The following is a 12,256-nucleotide window of genomic DNA, read 5'->3' on the forward strand; positions in this document are numbered from 1 at the left end:
TCAACGCTCCTTCTTCATACAACGGAATCATTGGCAGATCAGCTCTAACCATGATGCAAGCAATAACTTCAATCTCCCATCTCAAGATCAAATTCCCAACCCCGACAGGAGTCGGAGAGATTAAAGGAGATTATGGAGTTGCTGAAACATGCTACAACCAGGGGTTAGTTATGGCAGAAACCCATCAAGATAACAAGAGGAAGGCTATGGTCCTTCGCAAGCAACAAAGCATGAAGAAGCACCGACCCCGGACAAGGGAAGAAGCAAACAAAACAAGTCCATAAGAACTGGCAAGCAACCAAGTCATGGTACTGGACAAGACAAGTCAAGTCCTAGACCAACCTTGTCTTACCATGCAAGCAACCAAAGAACCTGAACAAGCAAACAACTATCTAAAGAAGAACTCTGAAGCCCGGATTCATCAAATGATTTCAAACAAAGAACAAGCAAAAATTGAAGCCGCAGTTGAAACAGAAGAAGTCCAGGTAGATGAAAGCAATTCTAGCAAAAAAGTGAAAGTTGGGTCAGGACTCGAGGAGTCCTTCAAGGAAAGATTAGTATCCCTGCTCCAGGAGTACAGAGATGTTTTTTCCTGGAGTCCAAGGGACATGCCAGGACTACATGAGTCCATAGCAATTCACAACTTGGATGTCAACCCCAACAGAAAACCAGTAAAATAGAAGAGGAGAAACTTTGCCCCGGAGAGGCAAAGAGCCATTGACGAAGAAGTAGAAAAGCTACTCAAAGCAGGGATCATCAAAGAAATCAAATATCTGGAGTGGCTAGCTAATGTGGTCATGGTGAAGAAGTCCAACGGCAAATGGAGAATGTGTGTGGACTACACGGACCTGAATGATGTGTGCCCGAAGGACCCATACCCTCTCCCAAACATTGATCAACTGATAGATGCCACCTCAGGACATGTCATGCTAAGTTTCATGGACGCCTTCTCCGGATACAACCAGATAAAGATGAACCCAAAGGACATTTCTAAGACAGCATTCATAACTCACAGAGCAGTCTATGCTTATGTGATGCTACCCTTCGGGCTTACCAGCGCAGGATCCACTTACCAAAGAGCCATGAACAAGATATTCAAGTCCCAGATTGGGAGGAACTTGGAGTGCTATGTCGATGACATGATTTCCAAATCAACAACTATACCAAGGCACGTGAAAGATCTGAAGGAATGCTTTGAAAAGCTAAGGAAGAATCAACTCAAGCTGAATCCGGAGAAATACACCTTCGGAGTAGGAGCAGGCAAGTTCCTAGGATTCATGATCAGCAATAGAGGCATAGAAGCCAATCCGGAGAAAATAAAAGTAATTCAGGAGATGAAAGTTCCCAAGACCCAAAAAGATGTGTAGAAGCTAGCAGGATCACTAGCAGCACTCAGGAGATTTATCTCAAAGCTAGCAGAAAGGTGCCTACCATTCTTTGATTTACTAAAAGGAGCAACCAACAAGAAAGAGGTGAACTGGAGCCCTGAGTGCCAAAGAGCATTGGAAGAAATCAAGTCCTACCTCTCTCAGCCACCAGTCTTAATCAAAGCTCAGCCAGGAGAGCCTCTCTACTTATACTTGTCAGCAGGAGCACAAGCAGTAGGAGCTGCCCTAATCAGGGAGGAGAATGGAACACAGCAACCAGTCTACTATATAAGCCAAATTTTAAAAGATGCAGAAACAAGATACCCAAGATTGGAGAAGTTTGCCTTCGCCTTAGTCACAACTTCGAGGAAACTCAGGCACTACTTCCAAGGAAGGGAAATCAGAGTAGTGACTAATCAACCACTAAGGAAAATAATCCACAAGCCAGATATCTTGGGAAGACTTGTAAATTGGGCTGTGGAATTGAGTCAGTTCAACTTAAGCTTCATCCCCAGGACTGCCATCAAAGCTCAAGCACTTGCGGATTTCATAATCGAATGCAACTTCCCAGACCAAGATCCGAAACCAATGGACATGGATCAGGAGCCAAAAAAGGAAATGAGTTCGGGAGCCCGGACCTTAAGGGTAGATGGTTCTTCAACAAGCGAGAGGTCAGGAGCCGGACTCATACTCAAGAGTCCAGAAGGATTCAAGATTCAGACAGCTATATCTTTCAGCTTCCCAGCAACAAACAATCAAGCAGAATATGAGGCGTTGGTCGCAGAACTAAAGCTCTCCCGGACTCTAAGGGTCCAGGACTTAAAAATCTACAGCGACTCCCAGATAGTGGTCAAGCAAATAAATGGAGAATACATAGTAAAGGACCCTACTCTGGCGAAGTACCAAGCACTGGTTCAGAGCTACTTAGCTTCAATTCCATGCCACCAAGTCCTTCAGATATGCCGAGAAGAAAATGAAGAGGCGGATATCCTATCCAAATTAGTCCGGAATTCATCAGATCTGGACTGCTCAGTCTACTTCGAAGAACTCCACAAACCATCCATTGAATCCGGAGAGGTCTTGGAAATAGAAAGCACTCAAAATTGGATGACTCCCTTCATAAACTACTTGGACAAAGGGGAACTCCAAGAAGACAAAGGAAAAGCTCAAAGATTTAAAGCAAAAGAAACCAAGTTCTTCCTCGAAAAAGGGGTACTCTACCGCAGGACCTTCTCATCTCCTATCCTGAAATGCATTGGCCCAGAAGAAGCAAAGTACTGTTTGGCAGAAGTGCATGAAGGGATATACGGAGACCACATGTCTGCGAAGGCCCTAGCTCATAAGATTATAAGACAAGGCTACTACTGGCCAACCATTCATCAGGATGCAATACAATTCGTCAAGAAGTGCAAGGAATGCCAGTTCATCAGGAATATATCAAGGATAAGCCCAGTTCTACCATCCTCAGTCATGTCACCTATCCCCTTCGATGTTTGGGGTATTGACATTATGGGACCCTTCCCTCGAGCAAAAGGAGACCTCAGGTACCTACTAGTCTCTATTGACTACATGACAAAATGGGTTGAAGCAAAAGCAATGAGGACAATCAATCAGCAAGACTGCATAAAGTTTAAAGTTTATGGACAACATTTTGATGATGTTCGGAATACCTCGAGTCCTAGTATCAGACAATGGGCCTCAATTCATTGGATCAGAGTTCGAGTCCTACCTCCAAGAGCGCGGGATCAAGCACAAAAAATCATCAGTGGCATATCCCAAGGAAATGGCCAAGTAGAAGTAACCAACAGAATCCTGCTCCGAGGTATCGAGAAAAGACTCAAAGAAAGCAAAAGCAAGTGGCCAGAAGAACTACCAAGCGTACTTTGGTCCTACAGGACAAGCCCAAGAACAAGCACCAGAGAAACTCCATTCAAACTAGCTTATGGAACAGAAGCAATGCTTCCTATTGAAGTGGGCTCTCCTTCCCACAGAGCAATAAACTTTGAAGAAGAAGCAAATTAAGAAGGACTCAGAACAAACATGGAGCTAATTGATGAGGTTCGGTACCAAGCTGTGGAAAGGATGGAAAAATACAAGGAGAAAACAAGAGAGCACTTCAGCAAGAAGTCAAGAGTCAAAAACTTCCAAGTTGGAGATTTAGTTCTTCGAGACACTGAAGCATCAGATCCCACAAACACTGGAAAGCTAATGCCCAAATGGGAAGGACCATACAAGATCAAAGAAGTCCTCAGGCCAGGAACCTACAAGCTCCTGAACATGGATGGCTCAGAAGTCCCAAACACTTGGCATGGACTAAGGCTAAGGAAATTCTACCAGTAGGAAAGAAAACAAAGAAACCAAAAATATTGTAGCCAATATGGCAAGAAACCAATATGTCTCTCCTTCTATATCGTTTGAATGATTAATGAAAAGCTTTTTCCCCTTACATAATTTTTAAAGCAAACACTAGTCCGGACAAGCTACTAGTCAGGACTAGAGCAACCATTTTTTACTTAAAATTATTTTCTAAGCCACCACTAGTCCGGACAAGCTACTAGTCAGGACTAGAGCAACCATTTTTTACTTAGAATTATTTTTTACTTAGAATTATTTTCTAATCAAAATTACAAATTCAAGGCTCCGGAGCATTACGAGGTAGGAAACTAGGGCAGGGCCCGTCAAACGGCTCCGGATACCCTAGCCCCAGCTCGAAGTCCTCCTTCGCCTTGATGAATTCAGTGACAAAGCTATCCCAATCGGCCTCCGGATTGGTCTTGATGTGCCATTCAGCAACTAGCCAGCAGCGAGCTATCTCTGGAGCACCAACATTGGCAAGGGCCCTATCGTACTCCTCAGATCTTTTAAATTCGGCTATAACTTCAGACTCCGAACGCACAGCAGACATCTGTCTCCGGAGCTCAGCTAACTCAGATTTCAAGTCAGAAACCTCCTTTTCAGCATTTTCTACCCGGATGGTCACTTCATTCAGGTGCTTGTTCAGTCCGGACAGAGAATTGTCTTTCACAATTATCTGATCGCGGAGCCGGCTAATCTCAGAATCCTTATCGGCAACAGCAGTCCGGAATCCTTTGAGCTCATTATAGGCAAGCGAGGCTGAACCGGCCATATACCCACCAAGCTGCAAAAAATAGAGAAACTTAAAAAAATTTCTAAGGCAAATCAAAGCAACAAGCAATAACAGAAAGCAGAAGTACCTGACCCCAGAGCCGGGAACACTCCTTCATAGTCGCATCGAATCTGGACTCATTCATCCTCCTCCACTCAGTTTGAGTAGGAATCCCAGCCATGAAGCGAGCTACTTTTTCCTCCAGCCCCGGATCACTTTCATCCGGACTCTCTCCTTCAACATTCTTCCCCTTGCCAGCCCCGGACCCGGAACCGGCTTCAAAGTTTTCGGCCCGGGGAGGCTTACTCCCAAGGGTACGGAGCCTCTTCGTCTTCTTCACAGATTCTCCACCCGGAGCCTCGCCTAAGGGACCAAGGTCCTCCAGGTTAGCAAACTTATCCCCAAATTCAACTTCAACATCCAGCTCCGGACCAGCAGGATTCACAGCCACTTCAGGTTCCGGATTTGGAACCGCATTGCTCTGGGAGCCCTCCTCCGCCGAGGCATTACATCCGGACCCAGCAATAGCATTCTTCTTGGGCAACTTGAAAGCCTTGCCCAGACCTTTCAACGCATCGCTGTATGCGGAAGACGACATGTCCGGATTGTAGTGCGGCAAACCTGCAAGAAACAAAGAAAAAACACAAGTCAAAAACAACAAACAAAAGCAAAGGGAAGCAGATAAGAAACATATGAAAGGTCCGGACAGGAAGCAAAACTACTAACAGCCTAGCCTATGCAAAGTTCTGTGATTCATAAAAGTATCTCGGGTCATTTGGAAACCCAGAGATTCACAAAATACAAAAATTAACCGGAGGGCATCACCCCGGAGCACATCCCTACGGAAGCGAGTCCGGACTCCTTTTGAAGCCATATGGGGGAGATAGTGCAGGTCTAAACCTCAGAGCATGATCAACTCCCCATTGCAATACTTCAGCGAAGATTGCTGAATAACAGGCCTGTAAGAGCCACCGTAGCCGCACTCCGGAGCCCGGAACCGAAGCTCATATAAAGGAAACTGGCTGGACCGGACCAGGTGAAAGATGTGATGCCATAGCTTGAACGTGGGCTGAACTTTAAATTGATTGCAAGTAGCAATGAACCAAGTCATCCACTTTATTCCATTAGGCGTTATCTGCATTGGAGAAATCTTGTATACGTACTTACACAAATGCTTTAGAAACAGATGCCAGTGTGGATTCCATCCAGACCGGACATGCTCCAGCCATACTGGAACGAAGCCATCAGCCGGCCTGTGATGAGCCCTCTCATCCGGAGGCGGCCACCTTCACTCAATCCGGCGATCCAACTGAAAAGCAGCCCGGACCGCGGAATCCTGAGCTTCATATTCTAACCCAGAATACTCATCCTTTAACTCATAGTGCTCCTTAGCCACTATGCTATTCGCAAACTTCCTATCAAACGCTTCCCTATCGTAGGGCCCCGGACCAGCGTTTTGCTGCCTAGCATATCCGGACCTAATACTCCTATAATAAAAACTATCCTCAATCTCCTCACTCTTCGTAACGAAATATCCGAGATTCTCAACCCAGAGCCCCTCCGGACTGCATGGTACCTTCCTGGAAGAGATCTTAGCAACCGAAAGCTTCGTTATGGCCTCAGAGTCCGAAGTAGAAGCTTTCTTCCCCATCTCAACTCATTCAGAATCACAAGAAGACTCAGACTCCGAACTAGACGGCCCCGGATAGCAGGTTATGAAGGCCTTTGCAAGAGCTTTAGTCCGGACCATAAACCTAAAACAAGCGACAAAGGTTAGTCTAAAATCCTACAGGTTATTTATCTTGAAAGCTACATGGTCCGGACTACCCTATGATTCATTTTTATTACAAGTTAAAAGCAACAGTCCGGAGACCCAATGAAAAATACAGCACTAAACAGGCGCTCCGGACTGCAAAAACCCCGAAGATAAACAACCAAACCTAGCCTACTACTCCGAACTCAAATGACACAGAAACACAAAAACACCAACCAATTACAAACTCCAAATCCTAGCCTATGAGTCCGGACTAGGTATCCAAGTCCGGACCCTAACAGAAAACCCTAATTCCAGAAATACAATTAACACAGATCAAAAACCAAAACATGCCCACAAACACATATATATATACACATACATACAGCAAACAACAATAACAAAATGCAAGAACATAGAAACACTACAACCAAACAATGAGGGTCAAGGAAGAATCAGAGTAAAGACAGAAATAGAGAAAAAGAGCAACACTTACGAGATTGATATAACAGAGCGACTGGGGACGACCAAGAATCAACCACAGGCCAAGCTACAGCGACAGGAAATGACGGCAAGAACAGCAAAGAAAGACCTCGAGAGAAAGTAATAAAAAGAGAAGAATTGAAGAAGTAATAAAAAGAAAATAAAGAAGGCAGTGCCTCCTTTTGTAGGGGGGTTAAAAACTAAACATCCACGCCACGTGGCACGATCCTGGATGTCAATCATAAGCAGTAATTATTAAAGAGTAATTATTATGACACGTCTCTCCATATCCTTACAGCTGTAATAATTCAAATAATTGGTGGGAAAACCCCCAAAACCGTTTCAACTTCCAAGTCCGGACTCATTCACACTCAACAATCCGGACTGGGGGCAAGAAAAGCTCAACTCCTGACAAGGACAACCACCTTAGTCCTGATTAGCCGAACTCAGTGCAATCCGGACTGGGGGCAAGAAAAGCTCAACTCCTGACAAGGATAACCACCTTAGTCCTGATTCGCCGAACTCATCGCAATCCGGACTGGGGGAAAGAAAAGCTCAACTCCTGACAAGGACAACCACCTTAGTCCTGATTAGCCGAACTCAGCGCAATCCGGACTGGGGGCAAGAAAAGCTCAACTCCTGACAAGGACAACCACCTTAGTCCTGATTTGCCGAACTCAGCGCAATCCAGACTGGGGGGCAAGAAAAGCTCAACTCCTGATAAGGACAACCAACTTAGTCCTGATTAGCCGAACTCAGCACAATCCGGACTGGGGGCAAAAAAACCTCAACTCCTTACAAGGACAACCACCTTAGTCCTGATTCGCCGAACTCATCGCAATCCGGATTGGGGGAAAGAAAAGTTCAGCTCCTGACAAGGACAACCACCTTAGTCCTGATTCTCCGAACTCAGCGTGGGGAGCAAGAAAAGCTCAACTCCTGACAAGGACAACCACCTTAGTCCTGATTCGTTGAACTCATCGCAATCCGGACTGAGGGCAAGAAAAGCTCAACTCCTGACAAGGACAGGCACCTTAGTCCTGATTCGTTGAACTCATCGCAATCCGAACTGGGGGCCAAGAAAAGCTCAAATTCTTTTAACAAAACAATTAAAAGCTCATGTTCTACAAACATACCCCAATTCACTCCCCCATCCAGAAAATCTGCATAAGGGAGTAGGGGCACATGATAGTACATATAGCTCTTGGGAGAACTACTCCTAGGCCTTCAACTCCGTACAGCTCCTAGAGGGACTAACATGATAGTACATATAGCTCCTGGGAGGACTACTCCTAGGCCTTCAACTCCATACAGCTCCTAGAAGGACTACTCCTAAGCTCCTAACTCCGTGCAGCTCCTGGGAGGGCTACTCCTAGGCCCCTAACTTCACTCAGCTCCTGGAAGGAGTAGTCCCACACACTACCACTCCTAACTAGCTCAGTCCCGCAAGCATAACCTTGACAAACCCCGGCACGTGAGACGTTGGCCCAGGCGCGTGACGGGGACAACTGTCACACATCAATCATGGGAATAATCAGGGTACGTGTCAGAGGATCCTCAGAACATTCCTCGGCCAGTCCCGCACTGACACGTGTAAAGCATCCACTCCCGCCAGGTGTCCTCCGCTCCCAGAACCAATGGCTACGATTCAAAGGTACCAACCCCAAAACCCTATCCTTGGGCTTTAAATAGCCCAAGAAGATGAGGTTTTGGGGTTAATCATTCTTTCACACTCATATACACCCACAGCCACCTTGCATTCATATTCATCTTCATCTTCCCAAAAAGCCAGTTCTTACTCTTACGTCAGAGGCGCCGCGAGACTCCAACCTACCTTACGGTGTTGTTTTGTAGGAACCCAACCACAGCTACACCTCTACAGCGGAGGAGGATCCAGGACGGCGACGAAGGAGCAGCCCCGCCACCAGGAGTTATCAGTCATCGTTTCGTTTATGTGCTCGAAATCCAACAACGGCATCAGAGCTACTGGCGAAAAGTATTTAATTCGTTTATGTGTTTACTGGTTATAATGATGATAATATGTATACAATATTCCATGACTGTTATGTATGCGATTTTGTATATTTTACATATTGTTATGTTTATATATGCGTATATATATATTTTGAATATATGATATTCATGAGAGTTGTATAATCATATGATGATTATATAATCTGTATGTATTCATGAGAGTTGTATAATCACAGATTTCAGTGTCTGGTGTCCGATTTTATCGAACTAATATGCTATTTCATATGGAATTGAGCATCTGAACGTAACTGATAGCATGAGCTATCATCGACTGATCTGTAAGGCATTTGACGTCATTTAGGCCCTGTAATCTGCGATTTAATGTTATCTGATTTATTTTCGAATTTTCTGATTTTTTTCAATATTTGGTTTTTATTATTAGATCATGATGGGTATGATATGTTAAGATCAGATTATATGTTTTAACATGTTATTTTGTGTTAATTGAGCATGGTGGATGGTTATGGCTTTTGACCTTAGGTTAATGGTTTTGGTTTTTCAAATACGGCTTGCATGTCGTTTAATCTTGTAATTATTAAATCTCGAATGTAACTCGAGTTCTTGTAAGTTCATTAGATTAGTTTTTATATTTCATTCTTGTAATGTACATGAAGACATGAAGATTTGAAGATCAAGGGTAATCCCACACGGAGGTCATCCAAGGAAGCAATACAAGAAAGAAGACATGCAATAGTTAGCCTGTATTTATTTTCCACCTTATATTGACCTACATCTTTGTCATTAGCTTGATAAAGATCACATAGGATGTAGCCATAACCAACCACGTTTATCTACTGTACTTTACATATATATACAAATATGATGAATGTATGTGTAGAGTAGTTTATAAAGATGCATGCTTAATTAGATTAAGGATGTATGTATTAGATACGACTCCCATGTCATGCTTGTTAAACAAGATAAAATCTTTAACGATTCAAGATTTTAAAATGAACAAACGATTATGAGATTCTCGTGTTAATGAAACACGGAATAAAAATACAAATTTTTTATTTCTGACATGGGGCGATTTTGTCAAAAGCGAGTTCATTGAACTTGTAAGGTTGTGGGTTTTAAGCGAGACCGTTGTGACTCCCTCACTACCTAAAAAATTTAGAATCTCTTTATGATGGGATCATGATCGTTTTAAAATTAACAAAACCCTAAAGTTAATATTAAGTTGATCAGATGCCTTCCAATGAGTCCAATGTGTTAACCCCTAGATCGACCAGGAGTGGGTTTGCCAAAGCGAAGTACTCCCATCTATCGTGGGAGATGTGTTGAAGTATATTGATACTTTTTTACTATTGGGTTTGACTTAACTAAGTTACCACATTAGGATTGTGAACTTAGGGGCATAGAATTTGGCGAGATTTATTAGATAAATGTGAACAAATGTTGTTTCACCAAGCTATCCAAGAGTTATATAGTTGATATAATTGACAAATGTTATCTACCTAAATAATCATGTTTTAGGAGAAAAGACAAAGCTGACCTAACACATGATGAAATATGGATATTGGCTCACTAAAAAGGATATAGAAGATATTATTTCTGAATTAATAGTTGGGGCTATTGATTTGATAAAAATAGTGGGAGATATATATTGTGTGTATATATATATATATATATGAATAATCACTTGAACATAATTTAATGATCATATGTAGACTAAGTCATTTTATGCACTTTAATATTGTAGATATCAAATAACAAATAACACAAATAACTTCTCTATGTAATAGACCCTGAGAAGGACAAGCTGACATGAAATAATTTCCTCAATTGACACGGGAACTTGACGATTGTCCTCAGGTTCAAGGATGTCACTCAAACCCCGCCCTTATTTCTTCTAGCTGAGAATGAAACATGTACTGAACAAGATGCTTACCAGAAGCAAATTGATTATGCAACTGATGTTTCATGTCTCATGCTTGTAATTATGAGTGTTGAGCTTTAGAAGCAATAAAAGCATAATGATACTTATGATATGATTGAGCACCTTCAAAGGATGTTTGAAGGATAGGCTCGTCAGAAAGATTTGACAATAATAAGGCACCATACTTTGCATTAATGGGAGAATGATATCCAGTTGGACCACATGTTCTAAAGATGAAATGTATATGTACCTTGATATTTTGGGTTTCAAGAATAGTCTAGAGACTCAGCTTGATTTGATCAAACAATCTTTGAACAACATCTATTCTTAGTTTGTTAAGAACAAAAGGAATGAGATAGACAGAACACTCACTGAGTTGTTAAGCATGTTTAGAACTGCTGAAAATAACACGGTAAAGTCATGAATTACGTCCATATTGATGATGTACACATGGAATGCAAATGGGAAAAAAAGTGTACAGGCAAGGTGAAGATTTGATCTGATTCGGTGCCAAACCAAAGTCCAATCCCAAAGGGATTTTGAAGCCTGATAGTGGTGTTGCTAAAGGAGATGATTGTCATTTATGTGGAAATAACTGGATGATTGGAAGTTAAATTGTTGAGCTTGTTTGGAAGACATGCCTGAATCTAACTGGGGTTCGCTGTGTGAGCAAAAGTTGTTTCTCTAGTTGAAGGAACTCAATACCTAATTTTACCCATATAGGCGAGATTGAGAACTAGATAAATTGTTATTACGTGTCTGCCTTTAGGGGATACATTAAATCAATTTCTTGTCAGGACAAGAAAGGTTTTCATTTTAATTAAATAAACAATAGTTATTTATTATATTTTAATGATAAGGCCTATAATGTTGCATAATTAGTTAATAATTTATATGTTACAAGGTGACTCAAATCAAACATTACATCTACCATTGTCGTTAAGCCATATTAATGAGAAACGTGTTTCTGAGTTACATGTAGATGGATACTTGGATAAGTTTGATTTTGAATCATACGGAAGATGCGAACTTTGTCTCATTGGCTAATGACTAAAGCTTCTTTTACCTGATCAGGTGAAAGGGCCACCGAATGATTATGACTTATACATAATGATGTATGTGGTCGAATGCGTATGATGGCAAGGGGTGGCTTATACTACTTCATAACATTTACTGATGATTTCAGTAGATATGGATATGTGGTTCTTATGAAGAACAAATCTGATTCTTTTGAAATGTTCAAAGAATATAAGGACGAAGTAGAAAAACAAATAAGGGAAAAATATAAAAATTTTACGATCAGATCTTGGAGGAGTATACTTAAACCTCAATTTCAAGAGTTTCTTGAAGGAGTGTGATAGTGTATTATAATTTACTCCTTCTGGAACACCTCAATGGAATAGAGATTCTGAGAGGAGAAATCATACCTTGTTGGACAGTGCGATCGATGACGAGTCAAGCGGATATTCCATTCAGTTTCTAGGGTTATGCTCTAGAAACGGTTGCACATATACTTAACCAAGTTCCGACTAAAGCGGTTCAAAATACTCCATATGAGATATAGAGTGATAAATGTCAAAGCATGTCATTTATGAAAATTTGGGGACGTGAAG

General features: G+C 42.1%; 1 protein-coding gene across 1 annotated transcript; it reads left to right on the forward strand.

The window, feature by feature from the left end:
* The first annotated feature begins 353 nt into the window (after positions 1–353).
* Positions 354–2,814, forward strand: LOC141697479 (uncharacterized). The gene is made up of 3 exons (XM_074501887.1): positions 354–671; positions 1,368–2,641; positions 2,751–2,814. The coding sequence occupies exons 1-3, from the start codon at positions 354–356 to the stop codon at positions 2,812–2,814; spliced, it is 1,656 nt and encodes a 551-aa protein (XP_074357988.1).
* Positions 2,815–12,256: the final 9,442 nt, after the last annotated feature.

The sequence above is a fragment of the Apium graveolens genome, chromosome 2 (genome assembly GCF_009905375.1).
Source record: "Apium graveolens cultivar Ventura chromosome 2, ASM990537v1, whole genome shotgun sequence".
NCBI lineage: Eukaryota > Viridiplantae > Streptophyta > Magnoliopsida > Apiales > Apiaceae > Apium > Apium graveolens.

What these genes read in the sequence shown, in the direction of transcription:
- LOC141697479 (XM_074501887.1), top strand. Translation starts at nt 354, where the DNA reads ATGCAAGCAACCAAAGAACCTGAACAAGCAAACAACTATCTAAAGAAG. An exon ending in TCAACCCCAACAGAAAACCA is followed by an intron (nt 672 to 1,367) that starts GTAAAATAGAAG and finishes AAAGATGTGTAG; the next exon opens with AAGCTAGCAGGATCACTAGC. An exon ending in ATTGGCCCAGAAGAAGCAAA is followed by an intron (nt 2,642 to 2,750) that starts GTACTGTTTGGC and finishes ACCATTCATCAG; the next exon opens with GATGCAATACAATTCGTCAA.